The 26,245-nt window shown below is 47.6% G+C and overlaps 1 protein-coding gene across 12 annotated transcripts; it reads right to left on the reverse strand.

Moving 5' to 3' along the window:
• Nucleotides 1-98: 98 nt before the first annotated feature.
• On the reverse strand, nt 99-22,936 carry LOC110519933 (AT-rich interactive domain-containing protein 1A). 12 transcript variants are annotated; one of them, XM_021596816.3, is made up of 20 exons: nt 19,466-22,936; nt 15,666-15,884; nt 14,914-15,522; nt 14,609-14,716; nt 13,653-13,893; nt 13,284-13,373; nt 12,781-12,954; nt 11,602-11,947; nt 9,091-9,236; nt 8,453-8,559; nt 7,982-8,191; nt 7,516-7,720; nt 6,402-6,531; nt 6,040-6,227; nt 5,795-5,948; nt 5,447-5,572; nt 5,124-5,220; nt 4,077-4,947; nt 3,754-3,884; nt 99-3,304 (listed from the first exon to the last, which is right to left on the reverse strand). In XM_021596816.3, the coding sequence occupies exons 1-20, from the start codon at nt 20,378-20,380 to the stop codon at nt 1,382-1,384; spliced, it is 6,990 nt and encodes a 2,329-aa protein (XP_021452491.2). In that variant the 5' UTR covers nt 20,381-22,936; the 3' UTR covers nt 99-1,381. The 12 variants fall into 12 exon arrangements, with proteins under 12 accessions (XP_021452491.2, XP_021452490.2, XP_090085536.1 ...); XM_021596815.3 differs by having other exon boundaries at nt 5,103-5,220; XM_090229410.1 differs by having other exon boundaries at nt 5,103-5,220; nt 6,402-6,534.
• Between the last annotated feature and the right edge of the window lie 3,309 nt (nt 22,937-26,245).

Below are 26,245 nucleotides of genomic sequence, written 5' to 3' on the forward strand. Positions count from 1 at the left end.
AGGGCCAGGGATTGTAGAAAAATTGTGAAAGACAAACTGCTTTTTAATAAATTGTACATCTGAGAAAGACACCAAGTCCAACGGAACAAAACCAAACATTTTATGAAGATTTAATGTACATTTATTCTTACCACGTGGAACATATAGTATAAAGATTTCATACTGAATGATATTCATTGAGCCAAAAAAAGGAAAAGGAGGAATTTACATGTTTTTAGCTACATAGTTTGAAATACAAATATGCAGAATCCTGGAGAAATGAATTGTCAAGTGTGTTTCTTCATCTAGAGTTTTTTTTGTTGTACCAGGAGGAGATAACAGATTTGATCTGAGTCTGCCGTACTATGGAGCCGTGGAGTGAGAAGGTCTATCAGCAGGGACTGGATGACAGGAACCAAACTCATGGGTCACCTTCCATTCCTCATCAACAAAATGAGTGGGAATAGTGACACAGAGACAGACACAGAAAGGAAGTGTAATGTACAATATCATATATATACACCACAGCAAAGCTGCATCTGAAGTTGAAAACCAATCCTAAGAGGTGATTTATTTTACAAGGGTAAATTCATACAATCAAGGACTAAAGAGAGGAGGTAAGGGTGTTGTAGTAGGTTCTCGGTACTTTGGGGAAGGCCTTTTTAGCTTTTAACGTCAAAACTAAAATGACCTTTTAACTCTAGTAGAGCTGCATTGGCAACGTTTTTCTGTATGAAACTTTTTTACAGAATGCCTGACACTCGAGCAGTACGGTAGAGAAAATGCCCTACAATCTACTGCACAGGCCTCCCCAGCGAAGGTGTCTCAACAGCCTACTGAGTGGTAGGCTGACTGGTAAGCATCCAATTACAGCAACTATGCCATCAGATCAGGCTGTTCCTCAGTCTGCACTACCTCCAAACATGAACCAGTCTGACTCACTCACTGTGCTCTCGAGGGGCACACAAGGGCACACATTATCCCCAAATTTCCTGTAAACGAGACAGCAACTTTGGTTACAGTTTGTTTTTCAGCTATTTATCTTTATTAAAAATACACACACCCCTCCCCCCCCCCCCAAAAAAAAAAAAAAAACAAACATGTGGAACACTCCTAAACCCAGGTTCTCCACTCTGTCATCTAGTTGGCATTAATGTTACAAGTTGTGACAGTTTGTGGAGTGTCTGGTTTGTAAATCCACCAGTGTAGCTTTGTGACATCCCTTCTCCTTGAGTGAGAACAGCGAAAGGGGGCTCAGACAGTGGAATCTGAAGGGTTTGCATAAATTAAAAACAGTCACTTGAACTTTCCCTTCCCCCTACACACATACAAGCCATGTTGTAACCAGGGGGTGAGGAGGGAAGAAACCAAGAGGAGGTGGAGCCAAAGCTCCCTACAGCTGTCATGACTGGCCAATCAGAAAGAGTACATCGCAGATGACGTGAGACACCACAGAGTTCATGAGAGGTGACACGGAGAGGTCGAGGAGGCGTGACTCGTAGAGTGTGAACTCTGAGTGGTTCTCCTCCACCTTGGCCAAGGCGTGCAGGGCCCGGGCCGCCCGCCGCATCATGTCATTACTGGTGGGCTCAAAGTGCATCCCCTGCAGGTGCAGTAGAGAGCTCTGGCTCTGTTGTAGCTGGGTGGCCGCCAGGCTGTCTTCCAAGAAGCCCAGGAGGTTTCCCACGCTTCCCTTCTGCACGGCAATGGCGCGCGCTGCCATGCTGTCTCCCTGGGCCAGGTTGGCCAACAACACCACCGACATCTCCCTGCAGACGGCCACCTTTCTCTCCCCAACCAGCCGCACCAAGGTCCCATACAGCTTCTCTAAACGACCCAACGGCGGCGTGGCCAGGACCAGGTCCACATTGTTGTCTTGGATGCTCAGCTTGCTGAGGGTCTCCAAGACCAGTCTCTGGGGGGACATTGCGCTGTGTGGCCCCAACGTGGGGAAGGGGTCCTGGGCCTCAGCCGAGGGGCACACAGCCCAGTGGAGGAGGCCGTCCAGCAGAGGAAGGCAGATGCTCTCGGGGTAGATGGAGAGGTCCAGCTGGCCAGAGATGTTGGCCAGAGTGACCAGGCAGTTCTCCCTCAACAGTGACAGGCAGTCCCACCACCATTCGTCCCTCTGGCCAAGACAGTCATCAGACTCTTCCTCCTTCTCGTAGGTGAGCGGGGCCTGTTTCCTCTCAGGGTGGCGGTGGTGCAGCAGCACTAGGCGACCCAGCAGCAGCATGAGGCCAGGGTGTTTGGACATCTCCTGGTCGTTGCCAGGCACGAAGGAGAGGCTGCGCACGATGTTGGAGACGCAGACACAGCGGCGGGCCAGAGCATCCTGCCAGTTGGCCAGTGTAACCAGTGGGCCCTCGTCCTTGCTGTGAGGCTCGTCCTCCACCACACGCTGGGGGACTTGCTGACGAGTGGGTCCGCTCGATTTGTCGTGCTCCTGCTGGCTCTGGGGCTCTTCGGACTGTGACATTTCCTCTGTCTCAGCGTCCGAGTGCTCGGACTTCCCCTCCTTACCGTCGGTTGTTGTTGAGGCCTTCTCTGTGGATGATGGCTGGGAGGGCCTCTGATCCCTCTCCCCCTTCTGTTTGTATTTCTCTGTGGGGGTAGCATTGTCCTTGTCCCCGACCTTCTCTGGTTCTGGCCTTTTCCTCTTGGCTGTGGGGACGACCAGCACTCGTTCTCGTGGGACCAGGAATTCCTCCCTCCTCTCAAAGTGGGTCTGGATGTGTTCCGTGCTGTCTCCGCCGCCGGCACTCCAGTGGAGCAGCCCACTGTCAAACTCCTGCACTTTTCCTCTCTGGGTTGCCCTGCCTGCTGGAAACGGGTCCTTCTTCCGTACCATCTTCAGGGGGAGCTTGTCGAACTTGCTAGCCTGTTTGGGTCTCTCCTGGGGGGTAGCCGGGCCAAGGCCAGGGGGGTCCGATGAAGAGCTGGGCTGCTCAAAGGTAGAGCAGCTCTTCTCCTTATCTTCAGCATCCTTCTCTTTCAGAGTGTCCCATTCTGAGCACGACTCTTGCTCATCCTCTTGCTTCACCTGAGCCTGTCCATCAATTGTCGTCCCGGCCGGCTGTTTTGAACGCTGCACCACCACCTCTTCTTCCTCCTCATCATCATCCTCCTCATCCTCTCCTTCTACCTTCATGTCCTCCACCCCTGGTTCCTCATCTTCCATGCAGCTCCAGTCTCTTTTCAGAGCGTCAGGGTCCAGTAGAGTCCTCTGGCCGGGATCGCCCACCTCGTACTCGCGCAAGATCCCAAAGATCTCGATGAGGCAGCGCCGGAAGTACTCCACCACCAGCTCCAGCAGGCCAGGCAGCTGAGGAGAAGATCAATAGTTTGTATTGTATGATATGATGTGCATGACAGAAAATCTGGAAAAGGGTTTGGGAATAGGTCAAATTTAATACATTTGTGAAAGGATAAATGTAAAAATAAAAAGCCCTAAATCAGAAAATATTACAGTTCTGATTCAATTTTTATTTATTTTATTAAAACCTTTATCCAACATTGTGGCCAGTATAGTAATAATAATTTAGTGGGTGCTTATATTTGTCCCGTTTACACATGCACATGTGTATTAATGTGTTCTGTATAGCAGACTCTCCCCAAGACACCCTCAGAGAGTGGGGTCACATCTAGGGTCTGGCAAAATTAGGTTTAAGCACAGTCAGATTTTTCACCTTGTCGGCTCGGGATTCGAACTTGCGACCTTTTGGTTACTGGCCAAAACCTCTACCCGCTAGGCTACCTGTCTTGTTAGCTCACCGAATTGAGGTTGAAGGTGGAGATGCTGTTGTCGTCATACAGGAGGATGTTGATGGTGTCGAGGGCCCACGTGCTCTCAGCCAACAGGCCAGACTTTAGGGACATCATCACCCTCCAAGCCTCTGGGGTCCCTATGGAGATACACAGTATTTTAACTCAAGCTGATACCCTTCACAGTACTGATGGACCACACAATACAAACAAGTTCATAGAGAGCCGAAGCAACCTATCTTTGTAATGTCCTAATGTGATCCCTAAATACTGTATAATCCATGTATAATAACATTGATTGTGGCTGGAGTTGTGGGATGTGATAGCCATACCGATATCTTTCGTTGTGAGGCATCGGCGTGGTTTTAGGATGGGGTGGGTGGCCTCCACTGAGCCTGGGGGAAAGGGCATGTCTCTACGGATCAGAGGGGACTGCACAGACTGGGGCACTATGTGAGAGGCAGGAACCGGGGGCCCTGCCTTTTGCATCTTGATGCCACTGTGCATGTAGGGAGATTTACTGGGCGACGTCCGGCTCTCCATGGGGCCCCCGCGGGGCATGGGGGAGGGACTGGACACCTGTGGAATGTGGTTCTGCATGGCCTGAGCGGATTGGTAGTTGGACTGTAGGGTGCGGGTCATGGGCGGGCCCGTCCCTCCAGGGCCGTAGGGGGGCTGCCGAGGGCCCATCTGACCTGGCCCCCATTGGCCCTCGTGGTTCATGCGCTGCTCTGATGACATTTCCTCCGAACCGCGGTTCATGCCGGGGTGGCCAGGCCCCTGGGCTGGGCCCCCTGGGGGGCCACCCTGCCGGTTGGGGTAGTTGCCGGGATAGTTAATCTCCCCGCGGCCCTGCCACACGCCACCCGGGGGTCCGTCAGTGCTTGGCTGCATAATCTGAGGGGGCATGGAGGGCTGGGTGTTGGGCCCCGTGGCGGCCTGCATGCGCTCTCTGTTGAAGGGGAAGGGGAACTGGCCCTGGGGACCAGGCAGGCGGCGGTCAGTGCCGGTGAAGGAGCCGCTGCTGTACTGGGGTTGGTACATCTCTGGCTGGCCAGCAGGGGGTGCAGAGGCCACCCCTGGCTGCTGCTGCGGTTGTTGTTGCTGCTGCTGCAGCAGCCCTGCACTGAAGGGGGCACTGTACATCTCCCCCTCGTGACGCTTCGCTGGTGGGTAGCCCCCTTCCACGGGACGCTTGTAGTTCTGCATAGAGAAAATACGCTTAGTTAGGCGGTGTCATTACATTGCATCAGATGAATATTGATGGCTATTACTCATCTATACAGTAAGTACTACTTTTTGGGGTAATAACACATGGCTAGTGGTTACAACATTACAGTTTGATTTCCAGTGCTTACACAGTGGGTTAGAGCCATCACCTGTTGTTGCTGTGGGTACATTCCTGGCTGTTGATTGGGATAGGAACCACCAGGGGGAGTACCATGGCCAGGATATTGATTACCATAGGAATCATTCCTGTAAACAACCACAATGCATCAACAAGCCATTCCAAATAAGCCGAGTGCCTATGTACCCAATATTGCTACGGTACACTGCTAGTGTGCCAATAAACCCTCTGAAAAACAACCCAATCTTTACAATATTGCAAGACTATAAATGCTGAGACAGTCAGTGCATGGTGTCTGCACAAGTTTGTGCCAGACCTCTCCTGAGAGAGAGTGGTGCTGGGTGGTGAACTTACCGTGGCTGCTGCTGTGGTGGGTAGCGGTTTGGCGAGTACATCCCCGTGTCGGAGTTGACAGGCATCAGGTTTGGCTGCGGAGCACCAGATCCCATGCTGCCCTCTGGGCCCATCCCCTGCTCTGGCCTGGTAAACAACAAGTTTGGTTGACTACACTTAGCACAAATCATTTCCATAAAAAAAGGAAATGAGCAGACTTATTCGCAGTCAAAGATGGTATAGAATGTATAGAAATAGAATTATACTCAATATGGCCTCCAGTCCACCAATCATAGACACATTAACTTGAATGTGGATGTCCTTTATAGTAATTATATTTCTACGATCTAAGCGTGTGTAGGGTCTTACCTCCTTTCGTAGCCTTGTCCGTAAGGTCCTGGTCCGTACTGTTGTCTCTGAGCCATCGACATGTTCCCCATAGCACCTGGAGGAGGCCCACGGTTAAACTGTTGCTGTTCAGCCATCCCACTGTTAGGACTGGCAGGCAAGAACTGCTCCCCAACTGGAAAGAAACACACACTCCGTCAGCAAGGGACCCAACTTCCCAGCACCATCAGTTTCTAGGGATCTTTCTTGTAGCCTCTTCTACGCACCTTTCCGCATGGCACCAAAGGGGTCTTTGTTAGGCCCTGGACCCTCGTAGGGCCCTGGACCCATGCGACCTGGCATCTCTGGGGTGCTCATGCCAGACTGGTAGCCAGAGTTAGGGGTCATGGAGTTCCTTCTGGGGAAAGCAGGGTCACTACTGTCAGCAAATGGGTCCTGCAGCGCCACATTGCTCCTAAAAGATAGAGGGACGTTTAGGGAGTAAATAGGGGTTTATCAAAGCGGATAGCAAAGTTGGGGTGAATTACATTTAAATTCAATAAGTAAATGAAAATTCCAATTGAAGAATTTAATCTCCTGAATGTAATTGATAACTCAAAGAGGATGAGATTGAAGCGCTGCAACTTACCTGGCCCCGGGTGGCATCTGGGTGGGGTGTGGGGTGGAGGCGGGTGTGGGGGGCTTGAGGTCGCTGCCCTCGGCCATGGAGCTGCTGGTGGACTGGGGGGTCTGAGGGCCCTGGAGAGAACCTGACCCAGCTACTGGAACAAAAGAGGGGAATTTCAGTTAGAGAGTTGAGCCCTGAATGCTGATTGTCTGAAAGCCATGGTGTAGCAGACCATATACCACAGGTATGACAATGATTACTATTTACTGGTCAAATAACATTGGAAACCAGTTTATAATATCAATAAGGCACCTTGGGGGTTTATGGGATATGGCCAATATACTAAGGCTACGCGTTGCGTCGTGCCTAAAAATAGCCCTTGACCGTGGTATATTCACACCTTCTCGGGCCTTACTGCTTAATTATACAGGTCATTCAATTTACATTTCTACCGATACTAGACTGTGGCAACATTATCTATATGAAAACAGCTGCCAATTCATTAAAGCCGTTAGATGCATTTAACATAGGGCACTTAATTTTATTATGGCATCAGGTTCATTCTTCACCAGAAAGTCAGCTGGCCCTCTTCGAATTCAAGTAGGTCGATTCAGTGCTTTCTTTTTATTTATAAAGTTCTCTAACAAAAACTCCCGCCGTACCTAACTTTGTTAATAACGAATAATAAGTATGAGTTAACCATACCGGGTCTCGAGGATGGCACACTCTGGAAATCTCTTCAGTCTCCTCAGAGTTAGGTAAATCTGCTTTTATTTTCTTTGCACCCCATGTATGGAACAGAGTTCCCTACAACTGGATGTTCTGGTGCCTCTCAGGCAGTTCAAAATGTTGATTGGGGACCTCTTTGCTGACAAATGTGATTGTTATTTTTTACAAAAATATGTATTTTGTAAATGATGCGTATGCAGGTCTCCCTTGTGAAAGAGATATTGGTCTCAATGGACTCCCTGTTCAAATCAACAAAGCAAAAAAAAAAAAAAGGAGTTTTGCAATGAAAATGAGCTTTTCATATTGGACAAGACCAGGTAGTCCCAACCAGGTTCAGTCCGCTTTCTTTCGTTTGATGCCTAATAATTACGACCCAGCATAGTGTGGATAACCGTCTGGCACTGACCTGGGGAGGGTGGCTGGACCTTGGCCTGGTTGGCCTTCTTGTTGTCAGTGATGATCTCAGGAGGGGGGTCCTCCCCGCGTTCGATCTTGCACTCGAAGGCGTACAGACACTGGATGTACTGCTTCTTCAGGGAGCTGGCAGCGCTGCTCGACGTGCCAACGTTCAGGTTGGTGGACAGCTCCCGCCACTTCTTGTTCTTGTTCACCTGCACATAGAGCATTAAAACCGGGACATTAAAACAGGGACTAGAAGGGGGATGGAGCAAATAAGAACCAAGATTGTGCATGGTGTGTTTGTGCATGTGTTATACTTATTTATTGAACCAATATTTATCCAGGAATTCACATTGAGGTCAGAAGACCTCTTATAAGGGAAACCTGGCCAAGAGGGCACCTCAATAGGGAAACACATAGATCAAACACACTACAGTGTATGCATGCATAGTACAGCACAAACCTACACTGACCTGTGCGAAGCCTCCAATCTCCTTGACCGAGACGTAGAGTCTGAAGAGGTCTAGGGGCTTGCGGCCAACAGCAGGCAGATTGGTCATGCCCATGGCTTTCTCCTCGATAAAGCCCAGGTAGCGGTCCACCCACATCTTCCTCTCCAGCTCGGGGCCCAGCTCATACAGACGCGTGATCTTCTCGTTGGTCGTCGTGGAAGAGCTTGACTTCTGCAAGGCGTCAAGAGAACACAGGACGTCAAGAGAGCCGTCATGAGGGAAAGGGTTGGGTAACCCATTGGTCTTATTTCCCTTTAGTAGCTAGCTCAATGGCAACTGTAATAACCATGGAATAAAGTCAAAATTATGATCGTAACACGTGTGTTAACAGTTTACAAACAATATGGTTTATAACGTAGTTTCTTTTAACGTACACACAAGCCCTTAAACAAAATTGTCCCAAGTGGACAGACAAAGCCATTATCTTATCACCTTGGATTTAGTCGGTTCTGCTTTCGGTGTTCCGTCCACTTTGTTGTTCATCTTCTGGCCCTGGTTCATTTTCCCATCCATACCAAACTCTGGACTGGGGACCAAACCTAGGTACAAGGGTACATTGTGGGGTTGAGCACTGTTTGGCTTTTGAACAACAATTCTCGGGATCAGGACATATTTCAAACAATTGCTGAACGAACAGAGGCAGTTGACATTTTTTTGTATTCTAATTTCAGAGGAATACAGACTAACAATAAAGTTTCCCCTGTATAACTTATTCATACTGCGGCCATTGTTCATTGACCAACGTTACCGTCAAACAGGATTGGAAGTGCTCTAGAGAAACCAATGCAAAACGTTCCTGAAGTGTGACTTAGATTAACAACCACTGCACTAAAACAATATTTGTTTTGGAAAACTCATACTTAGCTACCGCACTATCCGTCTATGCTAGAACTTTCAGATGGAAAAAAAGTATATTGTAAAAACACTGCAGACAAATTGCATCAGGCCTTACTTACTAGCCACCCCAATGCAAACCTATTCCACTGACCACCGTCCCAACCAAAGTCATCCTGCCATATCAGAAATACCCGAGGCACCATGGAGCAACAGTATTGGACTACAGTACTCACCACTGGAGTTATTGGCCATGTTGGGCCCCATAGGGAAAGGTGGGCCGCCCTGCGTGTTCATCATGCCAGGCATGTTGTTCATGGGAGGGCCATAGGGGGTGCCAGAGCCCATCATGCCAGGGGACATGTTGGGGTAGCCAGGCATCCTGAACAATGAGGGACAACCATACCTTTAGCATGTAGCATGATATCAGAGTGAAAAACATCCCTCTCCTGCTGAGAAATTAATCTCTTATGCTGAAAAACAATCAATCAGTTATGCAACAATATCACTAAATAAGAAAGAGTGAGTTATGAGTGCCATTGCAAGGGGGAATTGTTTGAGTTCTTGATATGAAAATGTCTAGTGACTTTGTACACCTGTGAAGACTAAAGAGAGGGAAAATATGCTGAACCTGCATCTGAATTCTCCAATGCATTTCATGTTTGGATGTAATGTGAGAGCCAGGTATTCCTCGTAGTGACAGGTGCTGGATAACATCTCTTCTGCCTCTGCCTGTCTACCTTTCAGTAAGTCTGTCCTCATCTCATCTGCTCTCTCCTTTGTTTATTTCCTGTTGCTCTAATCAATCCTCTCACTGCCTTCACTGGACCTTCAAAGTAGAGGAAAATCTACTAGTTAGGACCAGATAAGGCATACACAACACATTAACAATGATTTAAATATAAGGTCCCACAGTGCATGTCAAAGCTAAAACCAAGCCATGAGGTCGAACGAATTGTCGATAGAGCTCTGAGAAAGGATTGTGTCGAGGCACAGATCTGGTGAAGGGTACCAAAAAAAGTCTGCAGCATTGAAGGTCCCCGAGAACACAGAGGCCTCCATAATTCTTAAATTAAAGAAGTTTGGAACCACCAAGACTATTCCTAGAGCTTGCAGCCCGGTCAAACTGAACAATCGGGGGAGAATGGCCTTGGTCAGGGAGGTGACCAAGAACCCAATGGTCACTCTGATAGGGCTTAAGAGTTCCAGAAGGACAACCATCTCTGCAGCACTCCACCAATCAGGACTTTATGGTACAGTGGCCAGACAGAAGACACATCTCAGTAAAAGGCACGAGAGCCCTCTTGGAGTTTGCCAAAATGCACCTAAAGGACTCACAGACCATGAGAAACAAGATTCTCTGGCCTGATAAACCAAGATTAAACTCTTTGGCCTGAATGCCAAGCGCCACGTCTGGAGGAAACCTTGCATCATCACTACGGGGAAGCATGGTGGTGGAAGAATCATGCTGTGGGGACGTTTTTCAGCGGCAGCGGTGGGAGGCTAGTCAGGATCAAGGGAAAGATGAACGGAGCAAAGTACAGATAGATCCTTGATGAAAACGTTCTCCAGAGCACTCAGGACCTCAAACAAAGGTTAATCTTCCAACACACAACAACCCTAAGCACACAGCCAAGACAAAGCAGGCGTGGCTTCGGGACAGGTCTCTGAATGTCCTTGAGTGGCTCAGCCAGAGCCCGGACTTGAACCCGATCGAACATCTCTGGTGAAACCTGAAAATAGCTGTGCAGCGACACTCCCCATCCAACCTAACAGAGCTTGAGAGGATCTGCAGAGAAGAATGGAGAAACTCCCCAAATACAGGTGTGCCAAGCTTGTAGCGTCATACCCAAGAAGATTCGAGGCTGTAAACGCTGCAAAAGGGGCTTAAACAAAGTACTAAGTAAAGGGTCTGAATACTTATGTAAATGTTATATTTCAGTTCCTGTAATAAATTTGCAAACATTTCTAAAATAAAAACAGTTTTTGCTTTGTCATTATGGGGTATTGTGTATAGATTGATGAGGGGAAAAAAACAATTTAACCCATTTTAGAATAACATGCTGACCACACCGCCTGCGTCGCAAAATAAATGTACATATACATGTTATTCAATCGTTGCATCCACGCTATTGCGCGTCAACGAGCGTAAGCGTAGCCAGACGCTAAAATAGAACTTAGTTCTATTTGTGACGCTTGATGCCCTGCCTCTCCCATCTCCTCATTGGTTTGTAGGAGCATATACCCACATGGGTGATTGAAAGATGAACTAAGGTCCACACTCCTGTCCAATTGGTAGTGGTAATGCACCTTAAAGTTGATTGCCATCCGCCATATAAAGTCCAAAGAAGACGCCTGAAGGAGGAGAAATGACTACAAAAAAATAATTAGGTTTACCGTTTTATCTGTGGATTAATTGTCGGAGTAGGACCTTGTGCATTTCAGGTAAAATAACAACCCAATGTTTATATCCCAGGACAAATGAGCAAGCAAGAGCAAGGTAGCTAGCTAAATTGCCTTAAATGTTCAATGCTTTCGACCTGTCTCCAAATTAATATTGTTGGTTCAGAGTTTGTTTTGATTTTCAACCTGCTGATCGCGTCTAGTGTGGCTGGACAAAATCAACAGCTGGTCTGGTCAGCATGTAAGGCTGTAACGTAACAAAATATGGAAGAAGTCAAGGGGTCTGAATACTTTCCAAATGCACCGTACATGTGTAATATGGGTTAGTAAACAGTATAGTGTACCTGTTGTGTATGGAGTTGGTAGCAGCGTGTTGCATGACTACAGCTGCAGCCTCCTGGGCCTTCCGGTTGAGGCCGGGGGGAGGGCACATCCCTGAGCCCACCTGAGGTGGCATGTTACTCATATTGGGTGGCATGTTGGGCCCCATGTTAGGGCCATAGGGACGCACTCCCATCTGGCCCGCAGGCATTCTACCAGGGGGGATGCCTGCGTACGGCAGCCCCCCTTGCCCAGACATGGAGTTTATGGGGTTGCCCATGCCAGGGCCAGGGTTCATGGGGTTGCCCATGCCAGGGCCAGGGTAGTTGGCATTGGGCATGTTGTTGTATCCAGGTTGCCGGGGGTAACCTGTAATAGAATTAACAAAAAATGTGTAAAAAATGTGTGCAAAAAAATAAATAAAACACTGCTCAGATGACATTGGGAAGACTAGTTATAAGTGCAAAACAACAAACTAAATATTTAATCAACTTGGGGTTCTATTGTGAAAGGTGTACCCTACTGATGATGTGTTGTTGCAATCGTAATCCTGCTCAGTACGAGAGGAACCACAGGTTCAGACATTTGGTGTATGTGCTTGGCTGAGGAGCCAATGGTGCGAAGCTACCATCTGTGGGATTATGACTGAACGCCTCTAAGTCAGAATCCCCCCTAAACATAATGATACGATGGAGCCTGAGAGACTGCTAATGTCTGTTGAAGTTGTGCAAGGCACTATACTGAGCTGGCAGTGGCGCTGTGCACACTGAGCTAATGAGCCTGCGTGGCAGCTCTACTGACAGGGGGGGCTCTGCTATGTCAGCTGACTGTTCTCCATGGCTAAAAATAGCTACACTAGGCTCAAAGAGGGAGGGATGAGCTGATAGGATGGAATTCCTATGAGGCAAAAATACATATTCCATGGATTTGGCTGGGGGAACAAACAAGAAGCAACTTCAAAGGATAGTGAGATAATTAAGTGGGATGCATTTATATATTGGCAGTCAAAGGATAACCAAAATGTTAAAGATCAAAATGATTAAAAGTCTATTTGGTATATCAACTGAGTTGTTCTTTTTCAAGTGTAATTTTAACATAGAATAGAACTCACTTCTATTTAAGCAAAAGTAAACCAAAGGATCCTTTAACTAATTGCCACCAGCCCCTCTCCTTTGTTGCACAGTGTAACCCACAGAACTTACCTTGTGGGCCATACTGCCCACCCTGAGGTCCATAGCCCCCCATGCAGTTGTTCTGCTGCTGATAAGGTCCCATCCCAGGGTGCATCTGGCCTCCAGAGGACTGTCGGGGTGACAGGGGAGAGGCAGACTGTGGTGAACCGTATGGGGGCATCTGGGGGTTTCTCTGTACGAACCCTGGCAGGGTCAGAGAAGAGAGAGTGAAAGAGATGTTAATCCTCCAACACTGGAAATCTCACATAAAACACATCAGAGGGCTTTGGTACAGAAATTAGCCAGTATTTACTTAGAAAGTACATGGTAAAATGGCAATTACATGTAATATTATTTGAAGTACCAGAAAGTACCCATGTTTACAACACAATTTTCAATTAAGTACCAGGTAAATACCAGTGGTACCATAAAATAAAGTGCAACCAAAGTTTCTTTAAAACAGCACACGGTCAGTGGTCCCTGCAGAGCGGGGTAGTACTGTGTGAGGGGATTCTCAGTCAAGGTGAACTCACCTCTCTCCTGGGCCATGGGAGACTGGCTCATGGCGGGGTGCAGACTCCCGTCAGACTGCACACTCGATGGTCTAGGGGGCATCTGGGTCCCTAAACAACAGAAGGGTCATCTCAGTATGTAAATAACAAGTCTAAGTAGGAACAAGGCCACTAATGTCACTACTTAGTTAACTTAAGTGTCCCTTAAATATTGTTAATCCAACAAAATGCCCATAGATTGAAACAGTGGAGCTACTGCAGCCAAGCATCATACAGTTTTAAAAGGTGTTCATTTTGTTGTCATAGTGTATATGTATAACAAATGGCATGTGTCCTAGTACATGTCAGAAAAACCCATGTATGTGTGCGCACTCGTGTACGTGTGTTCACCTGGCATTGTGGCGGGTGAGAGGGGCCCCGTGCGGGAGGTGGTGGCACTGGCAGGGGAGCCGGCGGGTGACGGTGAGGGCCCTCGGATGCCTGGCAGGTGGGGAGAGGTGTGGGGCGAGAAGGGCGACTGGGCCAGGTTGCTCTGCTCACCCTGGCTGTTTGACACACCTGAAGTGCTCACGCCAGGACTCAGAGCGCCATCCGTGCCCGTGGGCAGGTCATCGATGGAGCCTGAGAGATCCTGCAGACACACAAGACAGGAGACAGCGGGGCCTATGGTGAGGAGACACTGTGGAAATATGCCGGCCTGATGGAATCGACATGACAGCTATTAGCTGACTGTACAGTTAGCAGTGAGACGTCTTGATAACGACTCCATGTATATCCTGTATCTCTGTCTACTAGCACAACAGAACAACACAATCTCCTCCGTTTTAGAAAGCATGACAGCACATTTTATTAGGTTTGGAGACATGTGACACACACACACAGTTGTCGTTATTGATCTTGTCGAGGAAAAGAGAGGGCATATTAGAGCAGGGGGTTGTCATGGTTACAGTGGACGTGTGCCGACTCAGCGCGCTGTAACTCTGCCATGTGAATCTGATACACACGCTAGGCGTGTGCGCCATAACTTTTGCTCTCGTTTTATCCAGGCCGGAGCTCTGCTCAAATTTACTAATATTAATCTCACAGACAACATTTCTGCAAGTCCACAAAACACTCTACACAGGCCCAATGACATCTACAGACACACACACTCAAATGATATACACAATAAACAGGGGTAGCATTAATTAACCACAACAGCACACACAACGGTTTGACTATGTTAAGTCTAAAATGGGTCACACGGAATCATGCAAACATGTTTCAATGCATTATGATTTTAGAACAATGTAATAATGATTTATAGATGTATAGTATACCTTTGCACAGGTTGGGTGAGGACTCACCGGTAGGCTGGACGGCTGGCCTTGCATGCTGACGTCCTCTGAGACACTTTTGGGCTGGTTGGAGGGAGGGGCGCTAGACTGGGAACTGAACGAGTCCTGGGATATCTCCTGGGGGAGAGAACGAGACAATCAGTATTGAAGGGCATTCACATATATGCGCACATGAGAATGTACAGTGACAATACCAATGCCTTCCATCTGGTGAGCAAGTATGGCAACCGGTACTGCATGTTCAATGACGATATCAAAGGTACCTCAATCATAAATAAATTGCACGCAAACATACACACCAAACTCAGTTGTACCTGCTGTGGTGGAGGAGGGAAGCGTTGGTAAGGTGACTGCTGTTGCTGTGGAGGATTCTGGGAGTAGGATGCAGGCTGGCCCTGTGGATGCTGGCTGTGACCTGGTGGTTGCTGAGGGGGTTGAGAGGGTGTCTGGGGTTGCTGCTGCTGCTGCTGTGTGGGGAGCTGCTGTGGGCCCTGCGTGGGTGGATAGCTAAGCTGGGGCTGTGACCCTGCTGGGACCTGGGAGCTGGCCTGCTGTGGAGGCTGGCTGGGAGGCCCCTGCTGCTGGGGGTAAGGAGGCTGACCAGACTGAGCCTGGGCTGGGCCCTGGGAGTAGGGCGGCTGAGACTGCGGGGGCCCTTGGGATGGACCTGGCTGCGGGCCCTGGGACTGGGGGGGCATGTGGGGCTGCGGATAGGGCGGCCCACCCTGGGCATGTGAGGCTGACGTCTGGGGAGGGTGGGACTGCTGAGGGTAGGGTGTCTGACCACCCTGCTGTCCCAGAGGTGCCTGGGGGTAGGGCCCTTGCTGCTGGCCTGGGTGTAAAGCCTGGCCCTGTTGGCCGTAGTAGGGCCCTTGGCCCTGAGGCCCATAGCCTCCTGGTCCCTGCTGCCCATAAGACGGCATCTATACACAAATACAGACGAAAGTTCGAAAACACAAAAAAGATTAGGCATATGACAAGTAAGCCATATAGTAGTGTGTGAAGAGGAGGGCTGATTCCGGTGTGAGAGAATGTAGGAATAATTCAGCTTTATGACACCACTGACCTGCTGCCCGTACTGCATGCCCCCCATAGTCCCAGGGGTGCGGCCCTGCATGACCACCGGGTATCTCTGGGAGCCAAGGGGACCGTAGCCTTGGCCCGGGTATGCGTGACCCTGCTGGGCTCCTGGGGGTGGCCCCTGTCCAGGTTGTTGGGAGTATGGACTGCCCCCTCCGTACGGCTGGCCTCTCAACTTAGCTATCGGATCCATTGCACCTGGGGGCTGTGGAGCAGAAACAAAGATGAAATACATGAACAACACTGCATAACATGAACACTATTAAAAAAAATACTGAGAAGTGCGGTTGACCGGATGTACCATAGATCACAAAAGACTTTGGATACAGGCAGATGACTATACTATAGTTTAAAGGCACTTTAATTATCTAGCAGGGGTCTCACATCCAAGCCAACTCACACATTTCAAGCTTCCCAACACAGCAGGAGCTATAGGTATGCATTTTCTCATCCAGATAGGCACAAAAACTAAAAACATGACAAAGGGGAAGTCCATAGAACACGTGAGAGCATTAGTAGAGCAAAGGGAACAAGGAGGTTTTTTCCCCTTCACATTTCCCACGGTCATTAACCTGACTTTTACCTTTTTTGTGCCATATTTACAGAAGTCAGAGCTATAAATAAATAAATATATCTCTCTCATCTCAAATGGAGGGCTGTCTGCCCAATCTTAAACACATCCCAGCTGTGGTCCTGTATGGCTTGCAAGCCAGTTTCCCTTCTTGGGGGGGGGGGGGCAATTCTGGCTCTGAATGAATGATATCATAAATGGAAGGAGAAGTAGCCTACTCAATATACTGTGTTAGGATGTAAACACAACTAACTATGAGTAAGGTATCCTCTCAATGGAGAAAGTTTTCTTAAATCTCTCGGCCACCATCTCAATATTATAATTTCACTCTATGTAAATCGCTAACCCTTAGGCCTATCAGTTTATCTTGCTCAACTCAAAACAACCTAAACAAGGGTCGTCAAAATATTCCATGTCGATAACGTTAATAACAACAAATGGACAAGCTAATGAAAACATGAGCATTAAATTTACCACAGTGGATTCTTATGGGCTTTGTTTCTTTATCTGTACCCTTGTCAATGCACACTGCTCTGAGACTTGAGACAGCTCTGGTATGTCACTGCTAAACAAAGGCCTTTGGAAATGAAGGGCAAAAAGCCTTTCTTGACATTTCCCAGCTTCAAGATAATTAATTGAAATAAATAAAAGCAGCACATGGCTAATCTGCATAAGACAGAGTGGAGACTCCCTAGGTGGGGGAGAGGCGACTGGACTGTCTCTGTGATTGGCCAAGGGGGGTTAGAAGGAATTCTTAGTCACACACAGAGAAACAGAGTGGCACATGAGATACAGCAGCTACTCATGTCTCACACACACACACACACGGCTCATGTTCACCTCGCTATGCAGGGTCAACATACAGCAATGCCACAGGATGTAGACCTAACCTTGCCTCAGAAATACATCTGTATGTCATTGATAGGTGAACCCATCAAATGGGACATAGTGGATGATGACTCCCTAACACGTTAACATTGGTACGCATTACCATCACCAACGTAACAAAGATCCTATTGATGACCAAAACATTGTCAGGTAGAAGTTTGTTAGGGAAAGGTAAAGGTGCATGAGTATTACTGCTTTAATATGCTAGTGAGCTATGGCATGTAAGCAAAGACAGCTGGGCATACATCAGATAGGCCACACTGTAGTCTCGAAGCATGTACATACATTTCATGACAGTTGGTTAGGTCTGGGCGATATTCTTGGGTAGATAGGTCATCAGAGCAGATTTCAGCTTTCCATTATATTTACAGTGATCACGCCCAAATATGATGCTCCAGATTGTGTTCTCAGGTACTGCAGCAAGTTCTTGTTGTAGCCTACATAAGGGTTTCCCAAACTTGGTCCTAGGGCCCCCCCTGGATGGACGTTTTGGTTTTTGCCCAAGCTCTACACAGCTGATTCAAATAACCAACTCACCATCAAGCTGATTATTTGAAATCAGCTGTGTAGTGCAAGGGCTAAAACGTGCACACAGGGGTGCCCCAGGACCGAGTTTGGGAAACCCTGGCCTGCATGGGTCAAATTGAGTTGCTTCCAAATGTGAAAAACCCTGTCAAAATAGAGTCTGTGCAACCTGAACTTGTCAAATCATGTTAATTTAGCAATGTCTTTATTTCAAATTCATATCACACCCACAAGGTCTTATGGTCCTTCAAATTGTTATTGTGATAAATGTTTACATTTTTGTGATATGGATTGTTTGTGATGGATTGCTCATCTCAACCACTAAATTGTTTTGCTTCGTTTCAGATTTGTAGCTTCTGCATGGTGCAGATACAAAAACGATTTAAAATGACAGTATAATAAATTATTAACTTGGGTGATTTACCTCGTCATTTTACTTTGATCCAAAATAAGAGGAGATAGTGCGTGCTTAACAATGAGGGTAAAGATACTATGGCCATTTTCATCTGCCTTTCTTTATAGGATGGTGCAAATACGGTTCCGTACTTATACATGTAGGCTACAGAGTTCCGCAAACTCTTCTATTTGCAATGTTGGTTGCGGTTGTTAATGAATATAGTAATTCAACAGGTATGGGTTAGGCTATACAATGTAAATTAAAAAAAAAAAAACAGTGGCACACAATATCAAACTGGATTGACAAAGGTTAAACGTGAATAACTTGGTCAATGGGCCAATCTCTGACCATCTCTCCTTATTATAGAATGCATATGGAAGAGTGCAAACAGGCATGTCATAGGTGTGGGAAACAGATGATTGCAAAATAGTAATTTAGAGAAATTGCCAAAAATGTGTATGAGCAATCATGGATTTGTGTAATGTGGGGGTGTGCACTTATCAGGAACTGTTGTTGCTTTACAGCATATGCAATTATAAATGGCCAAGAGCACAGGGTGAGGAGCCAATCAGATCTCAGCTAGCATGTCAAACCAAGACCAACTGTCAACTGGGTTTGACAGCAGGATTTTTACCTCCACAATTCAAATCCCAGAGAAAAGCAATCTGCAGTCAGTCACACAAATCACTAGGCCAATGTTTACAAGCAGAATGCGATGAGGGAAGCAGTTCCTGGCAACAGAGACGCCAAATGACACGGTTTCATAAATTAATAGGCCAGTGTGTGTTGATTAACATGTAGCATTTTACATCATTTAGTTACGTGTGCAGTCCACTTCAAATCACTTTCAAACACACACCAACACTTGACTCTAGACAACATCAGTGGTCTGGGCTTGCAAGTGTTGTGCATTTCCTTCACAATTTCCATAATGATCGAAACAGACTTGCCGACATAAAAATGTATAGTCTATTCATAAGCATTAAATTGTAATCCGAAACGACTGACGTTACCAGTACAAACTATAAGAAATACCCATATTATGGAATAACTTTAATTACGTTATATACCGCCCTGCCGAGAAACAAGTCAGAGTCATGAATATAGGCCTTTAGAGCTTTTTCACCTCTTTCGAGATTCGGGCCTCCATTTTCTGAACGTTCGAAGTTCGATTTCATAAGGAGGATTACCGAAGAACAGTTGCCTGCAAGTGATACATTTCATACCAACTAAATAAATACTGTTTAATGAGGTGATGTTGGAAAAACGAGAGGCAGCCATTTTAGAGTGTCTTTGCAAGCGAACTGGCTAGCAACAATGGCTGGCCTGCTACGTTTATGAACTACATACATAAGAATACACCAAATGTACAGGAATAAAGATTCGGTGGAACATGGGCCTTTACCTGGCTTCTACCTAGGGGTTGCCCTGTACTTCCAGGGCTCATAGGCGGCGGATGATGGGTCCTTTGTTGCCAACCCGGATTCCCCCCTCCATACTGACCGCTACTGCCCGTGTCTGTTGGTCCCTTACTAGCGCCTTCCTGATTACTATATTCACTAGATGGGTAATTTGGATATATACGAGTGGAGCTTGGAGAGGTTAGAAGCTGGTTGAGGGTTGGGGTAGACGTTGGCTGTGGATTCCCCATAATATATCTCTGGTTGTTGTAAGATGCAGCCATTACTGTGGGTCCTCCTGCTGGTTGCTGCTTAACGTTAGCTGGCTGTCCCCCAGCTGCCGGAGCCTGGGTATTACGTGAGGGGTTCATGCCGTATCCTTGGCCAGAATAGGGAGTTCTGTTCGGGAATGGATTGTAATTGTTAAACTGGTGGTTAGAAAAGCCATGGTCGTGCGAATTGGGTTGATATGGGTCCATCATATTACTCGACGGCACGGCTGGACCTGCAGCAGCTGCCATGCCAGGGCTTTGTTGTCCGCCATGTTGATGAAAAGGGGCCCGGCCGTAGTGTTGACTGTATCCATAAGAAGGTGGAGGAAAACCAGACCCATGGTGGTGTACCATCCCGGGATGGTTATTCCCCTCGGATCCAATGGAATCATTCTGATTATTATTAGTCCTGGAAGGGTTCCCGTTCCCGTTCTTCATCTCAGGTTCCCCTCCTCCCCCTGCATTTCCAACATCGGCCCCGTCATGCAGATCCCCCCGGACCGGAGATCCGCGCTCTAATCCCGGCTGCTTGTTTTCCTGCTGCTTTTCCCCCAGTATAGAATCCTCATGTGGGTCTCGATCCGGTTTCTTTAGTTCGGAAGGCGGGCTGGTGTTGAGAGTGGCGGCGCTGGCGACCTGAGCGGCCATAATACCCCCCTCTCTCGGCGAGTCAGTCACAATCAAACGCTAGCATTGAATATAAATAATTGTTTATAACCATTTATCCTTGTCCCGACTCATTCCCACCCCTTTCTCCGGACCGAATCCGGTTTTGTCTCCTGATTCCAATGTGAAAATAATTGGACACGTAATAATAAACCTCAAGGATGCATAAACAGACATATATTCCGGGGGTTCTATTAGTGAGCGAGAATAGAGGAAAGGAACGGAGCGAACCAGCACGAGGCTCCGCGAGATACAGCCATTTTACTAAGCCGTACAGACAGAAGTAAAGTACGGATTGGAGCTAGGTGGGAACACGGAGTGGATTCGTTCATTTTTACATTGCATAAGGGCACAAGTGTGGTTGCATTCATAAAGTGATTTTTGGGTTTTAAATGCAACGATTCTAAAAACATTAATCGTTGCTTTGTTCCATTCTATCGACTGTTTTTGAACAATTCAACATGCGACAGACCAAATTGTGATACACTCAAAGTACAAGATCTAAAATGTTAATAAAAATGTGTTTTACATTTGACTCTGAGTAACTATTGATATGAGTGTGATTCCCCTCCTTCTCAGGGCAAGGTCAAGGTTGGCCAGCGTAGTTCAATGTTGGCGGCTGAGAAAGCTGTGTTCACTGCCCATCCCCCACACTCACAAGAGGAGTGTTTCTGCTAGCGCGGCTGCCGTTGGGAAAGAGAGACAGACCGAGAGGGGGTGGGTAGCGAATTCGTGTGAGGGTGCATTAGTAGTCTCGTTCTGGCAAATTGTTCCCTCTAAAATTCTGAGCTAATATCAATTTTAGCCCCCAACTTGGTTTTGATATTTAGAACATGCTAACATGACCAGATTGCAGCTGATTTGTGTGACTACCTTATTTTTTTGTTTCACTTCCTCATTCATTCTGGCGACCTCGTCACATAGTATGCACTCCGCACACGATGACACATCGACACTGGTGAAATGCTACCCCCTCAGTCCTGGCCCAGAGCAGGAGTCTTACAACCGAAGGATATTAATTGAACATGGATACATCATAATGATACAATGTATCTAAAAGTTATTATTCACACTTCGAAATCATGAAACATGACCAGTCAATCATCAGGTGCCTGCATCCTGTTAAGGGGGAGGGGGGGGGGGGTAATTGGGTTGTTGCATTTAAGCTATATTCCCCCCCCCCCCCCCCCCGCGTCACGCTTCAAACCTATTGTGTAATGTGAATGGGCAATGATCACGGCCCTACGGATCATCACAGGCCAATTATGCCACCGATATATGGTTAATATGTAATGAAATTATATGTACATATGAAGACACTTGAAAGGGTGAAATATGAAACGTCATTGTTTGCTGAACTGATCTATTCTGATATCAAACTAATGGGGATTATATATTGAATAACCAATCACTGTTTGTATTATTCTTCTTATGATTATGATAAATAGTTACGAGCTTAAATGACTCAAGGATGATTCCTATTGACTTCTTAATTAACTGGATTGCTGAATTCCCTAATTATGTTAATGAATGATTGTTATGATTTGATCTTGGTGATTATGAATTTGATTGGATACTTGTTATTCTGTTTCCTTTGTTATGCAGCACAGACTACTCAGTAAATATACCACTTTATGATTAAAGGAATTCCTGTCTCAGTCTCATCCATTCCTCTGTCACCTGACCCGTGTTCACCTTCACTGTCAGTCATCCTACCTGTCCAGCTACCCACACAGATTTCACTAATCTTTCAATGGTACTTCGAGCCGGATAATGACTGAACCAAAGACGGGTGAAAAGGAAATGGAGAAGGAAGAATTGTCTCCACTGGAAGGAAGAAGAGCGGAGGAAAGAGCAGCTGAGGGAAAGGTATTGGAACAAATAAAAAAATCCAGGAGCTAAGACGAAAGAAACAAAGAAGGCTTCATCCTCAACCACCAGCAGCACCAGGTTATCTTAAGGATTATGTGGTCGAGTTTCCCACACCAAGGACAGGAAACTGCTTTGGGACGGGAATGTGGTCTACAGGAAGAACCTATGGAGGAGGTAACTCCAACCGCACAGGTCGATCAGCTTCCTGAAGCAGGCTCCGCTCACCCCTTAACTAAAGGGAAATTGTTGTGGCACTCTAGACAGAGTGAGAGTTCGACCAGTGGATACCCCTTTGGAAGTGGCCATGGCACTAGCCCTCAGCGATTCACAGACCACTGTCCTACGAGAGAGGATGAAACTACTAGCGTTGGAGTAAATTGAGCGTCAGATTAAGGAGGAACAACAGGCTGACGAACGATGTCACCTACTATTGGATGTGCGGGCCCATAGAGCTCTACAGGAACGAGAATTCATTGCCAAGGACCTGGCACAGCAGCGACGGCACCGCCGAGCAAGAAGGGAATTGGAGGAGGCACGAATGGTCTCATCCTTCCTGGAGAGGAACGAACAGGGAGTTGACCTGACCACCCTTCCACATGGACCTGACCTGTCTGCCTTTCTTTCCCAATCTGCTCCTCTGGTACAGCATGGCACACAGTCCCCGGAGGCTCCAAGGTCAACAGCCAACACGGAGCACGGGGGACAGGCCGCTCCGCCAACGCCCTCTATGCCAGTGACACAAGTTAGCAATCCTCCTTTATCTAGACAAAGCATCACTCCTTCGCCTTTCCGCCAATTACCAACCACAGCAAATTGTTCCTCTCGTCCATGGCCTGGGCCAGGCCAGTCATCAAACATGTGGTGGGAGGGCTCTCATCCAATTCCGGCTGCCACCAATGGAGGGTCTGGGACAGTAGGGGACAGGCCCAATGAGGCCACAGTGAGCTCATCAGCAGTCCTAGGTTTATCCTTCACGCAACCCGAAGAGGGAGCCAACATTATGAAACTGCTAGTAGCCTCAGCACTGGATACTTGGAGGACGAGGAGCCATTCGTAAGCAATCAATACGCCTGTGTGGAATGTCAGAGATGGCCGGCCGGAGCCACTGTGCCCAAAATTGCAGATTTACCCCCTGCTCACTTGCGCCTCTTCAAACCACCCTTCTGGTCAACAGGAGTAAATTGCTTTGGCCCCTTGACGACCAAGCTAAGTCGTCGAGTGGAAAAGCGCTGGGGCATTCTATTCAAGTGTTTGACAACTAGATGTGTCCACCTGGACCTACTGGAGATTTTAGATACTGAAGCCTTCCTCATGGCCCTGCGGCGGTTTATCTCCCGACAGGGAAAACCCTACGAGATCCTGGCTGACAGGGGCACAAACTTCAAGGCAAGAGAAGCCAGGTTCGAGGAAGCCTTCCAAGCCATGCTTCCAGGATCATCTGATGGACCAAAAAATCTCATTCAAATTTAACCGTCCAGGAGCTCCTCATTTTGGAGGAACATGGGAGTGAGAGAAATCTGTAAAGACGGCCTTACGAGTCATCCTGGGGGACCAAACTGTCACTGAAACGGTCTTGCGGACCGTCCTGATAGAGGTGGAAGGGATACTGAACTCCAACCCCTTGGGATATCTCTCTGCAGACATCGCTGACCCCGATCCCGTTACACCAAATATGCTCTTGATGGGAAGCCGGAGATGCATCACTTCCTCAAGTCATGTATGCTGATACCAACCTCGTTGGCAGAGGCCGGTGGCGACACAGCCAGATCTTGGCTGACCATTTCTGGGTCCGATTCATTCGGGATTACCTACCAAGCCTACAGCACAGAGGGAAATGGTAGAGAGAAATGGCCAGTCTGGAAACTGGCTAAGTAATAATGATTGTGGACCATCAGCTGCCTCAAGCCTCCTGGCCAGTGGGCCGTATCACTAATATCATGCCTGGGACCGATGGTCGTGTTAGATCAGTGGAGATCCAGGTAAAGAACCGGACATATATACGGCCAGTCGCCCGACTAATTCCTCTCACTGAGATGACAGAGGACGGGGAGCAATGAGCCTTTTTGAGGAGTGTGGAATTTAACAGTAACCCTTTCACAGACAAGAGCACATCGACAACACACTCTTCATGAATGATGGTACTTTGCCCAGTACTCTAAAACTAAATCTGCCAATGTGCCCTTGAGCAAGGCACTTAACCCTAATTTGTTCCAGGGTTGGCGTACAACTGTGGCTGATCCTGTAAAACAACACATTTCACTGCACCTATTTGGTGTATATGACAATAAAACATCTTCTAGATTTGTATACCAGACGAGCTAAATTACTTCTATGCTCACTTCGAGGTAAGTAACACTGAAATATGCATGAGAGCATCAGCTGTCCCGGACGACAGTGATCACGCTCTCCGTAGCCGATGTGAGTAAGACCTATAAACAGGTCAACATTCAGGGCCAGATGGATTACCAGGACGTGTACTCCGAGCATGCGCTGACCAACTGGCAAGTGATTTCACTGACATTTTCAACCTGTCCCTGACTGAGTCTGTAAAGCCAACATGTTTCAAGCAGACCACCATAGTCCCTGTGCCTAAGAACACTAAGGTAACCTGCCTAAATGATTACCCGACCTGTAGGCTCACATCTGTAGCCATGAAGTGCTTTGAAAGGCTGGTCATGGCTCACATCAACACCATCATCCCAGAAACCCTAGACTCACTCCAATTTGCACACCGCCCCAACATATCCACAGATGATGCAGTCTACATTGCACTCCACACTGCCCTTTCCCACATGGACAAAAGGAACACCTACGTGAGAATGCTATTCATTGACTACAGCTCAGCGTTCAACACCATAGTGCCCTCAAAGCTCATCACTAAGCTAAGGACCTTGGGACTAAACCTCTCCCTCTGCAACTGGATCCTGGACTTCCAGATGGGCCGCCCCCAGGTGGTAAGGGTAGGTAACAACACATCCGCCACGCTGATCCTCAACATGGGGGACCCTCAGGGGTGTGTGCTCAGTCCCCTCATGTACTCCCTTTTCACTCATGACTGCATGGCCAGGCACGACTCCAACACCATCATTAAGTTTGCTGATGACACAACAGTGGTAGGCCTGATCACCGACAACGACAATACAGCCTATAGGGAGGAGGTCAGAGACCTGACCGTGTGGTACAACGACAACAACCTCTCCCTCAACGTGATCAAGACAAAAGAGATGATTGTGGACTACAGGAAAAGGAGAACGCCCCCATTGTCATCGACGGGGCTATAGTGAAGCAGGTTGAGAGCTTCAAGTTCCTTGGCGTCCACATCACCAACAAACTAACATGGTCCAAGCACACCAAGACAGTCGTGAAGAGGGCACGACCAAACCTATTCCCCCTCAGGAGATTGAAAAGATTTGGCATGGGTCCTCAGATCCTCAAAAGTTTCTACAGCTGCACCATCGAGAGCATCCTGACAGGTTGCATCATTGCCGGGTATGGCAACTGCTCCGCCTCCGACCACAAGGCACTACACAGGGTAGTGCTTACGGCCCAGTACATCACTGGGGCCAATCTTCCTGCCATCCAGGACCTCTATACCAGGCAGTGTCAGAGGAAGGCCAAAAAAATTGTCAAGACTCCAGACAACCTAGTCATAGACTGTCCTCTCTGCTACTGCACCGCAAGCGGTACTGGAGCGCCAAGTCTAGGTCCAAGAGGCTTGTAAACAGCTTCTACCCCCATGCCATAAGACTCCTACACATCTAATCAAATGGCTAACCAGACTATTTACACTGCCCCCCTCCCCTCCTTTACGCTGCTGCTACTCTCTGTTATCATCTTTGCATAGTCACTTTTATAACTCTACCTACATGTACTTATTACCTCGACTAACCGGTTCCCCTGCACATTGACTCTGTACCGGTACCCCCTCTATATAGCCTCACTATTGTTATTTTACTGCTGGTCCTTAATTTTTTG

The sequence above is a fragment of the Oncorhynchus mykiss genome, chromosome 3, assembly GCF_057628025.1.
Source record: "Oncorhynchus mykiss isolate SJ-2025 chromosome 3, ASM5762802v1, whole genome shotgun sequence".
NCBI classification, from domain to species: Eukaryota; Metazoa; Chordata; class Actinopteri; order Salmoniformes; family Salmonidae; genus Oncorhynchus; species Oncorhynchus mykiss.

Bases quoted from the DNA above. Each gene is read 5' to 3' on its own strand.
- LOC110519933 (XM_021596808.3), bottom strand. From the start codon at position 20,380: ATGGCCGCTCAGGTCGCCAGCGCCGCCACTCTCAACACCAGCCCGCCT. The intron at 15,885-19,465 runs GTAAAGGCCCAT...TCTGCTCCACAG, and splicing joins AACCCCTAGGTAGAAGCCAG to CCCCCAGGTGCAATGGATCC. The intron at 8,192-8,452 runs GTGATAAGATAA...GACGCCTTGCAG, and splicing joins CAGAACCGACTAAATCCAAG to AAGTCAAGCTCTTCCACGAC.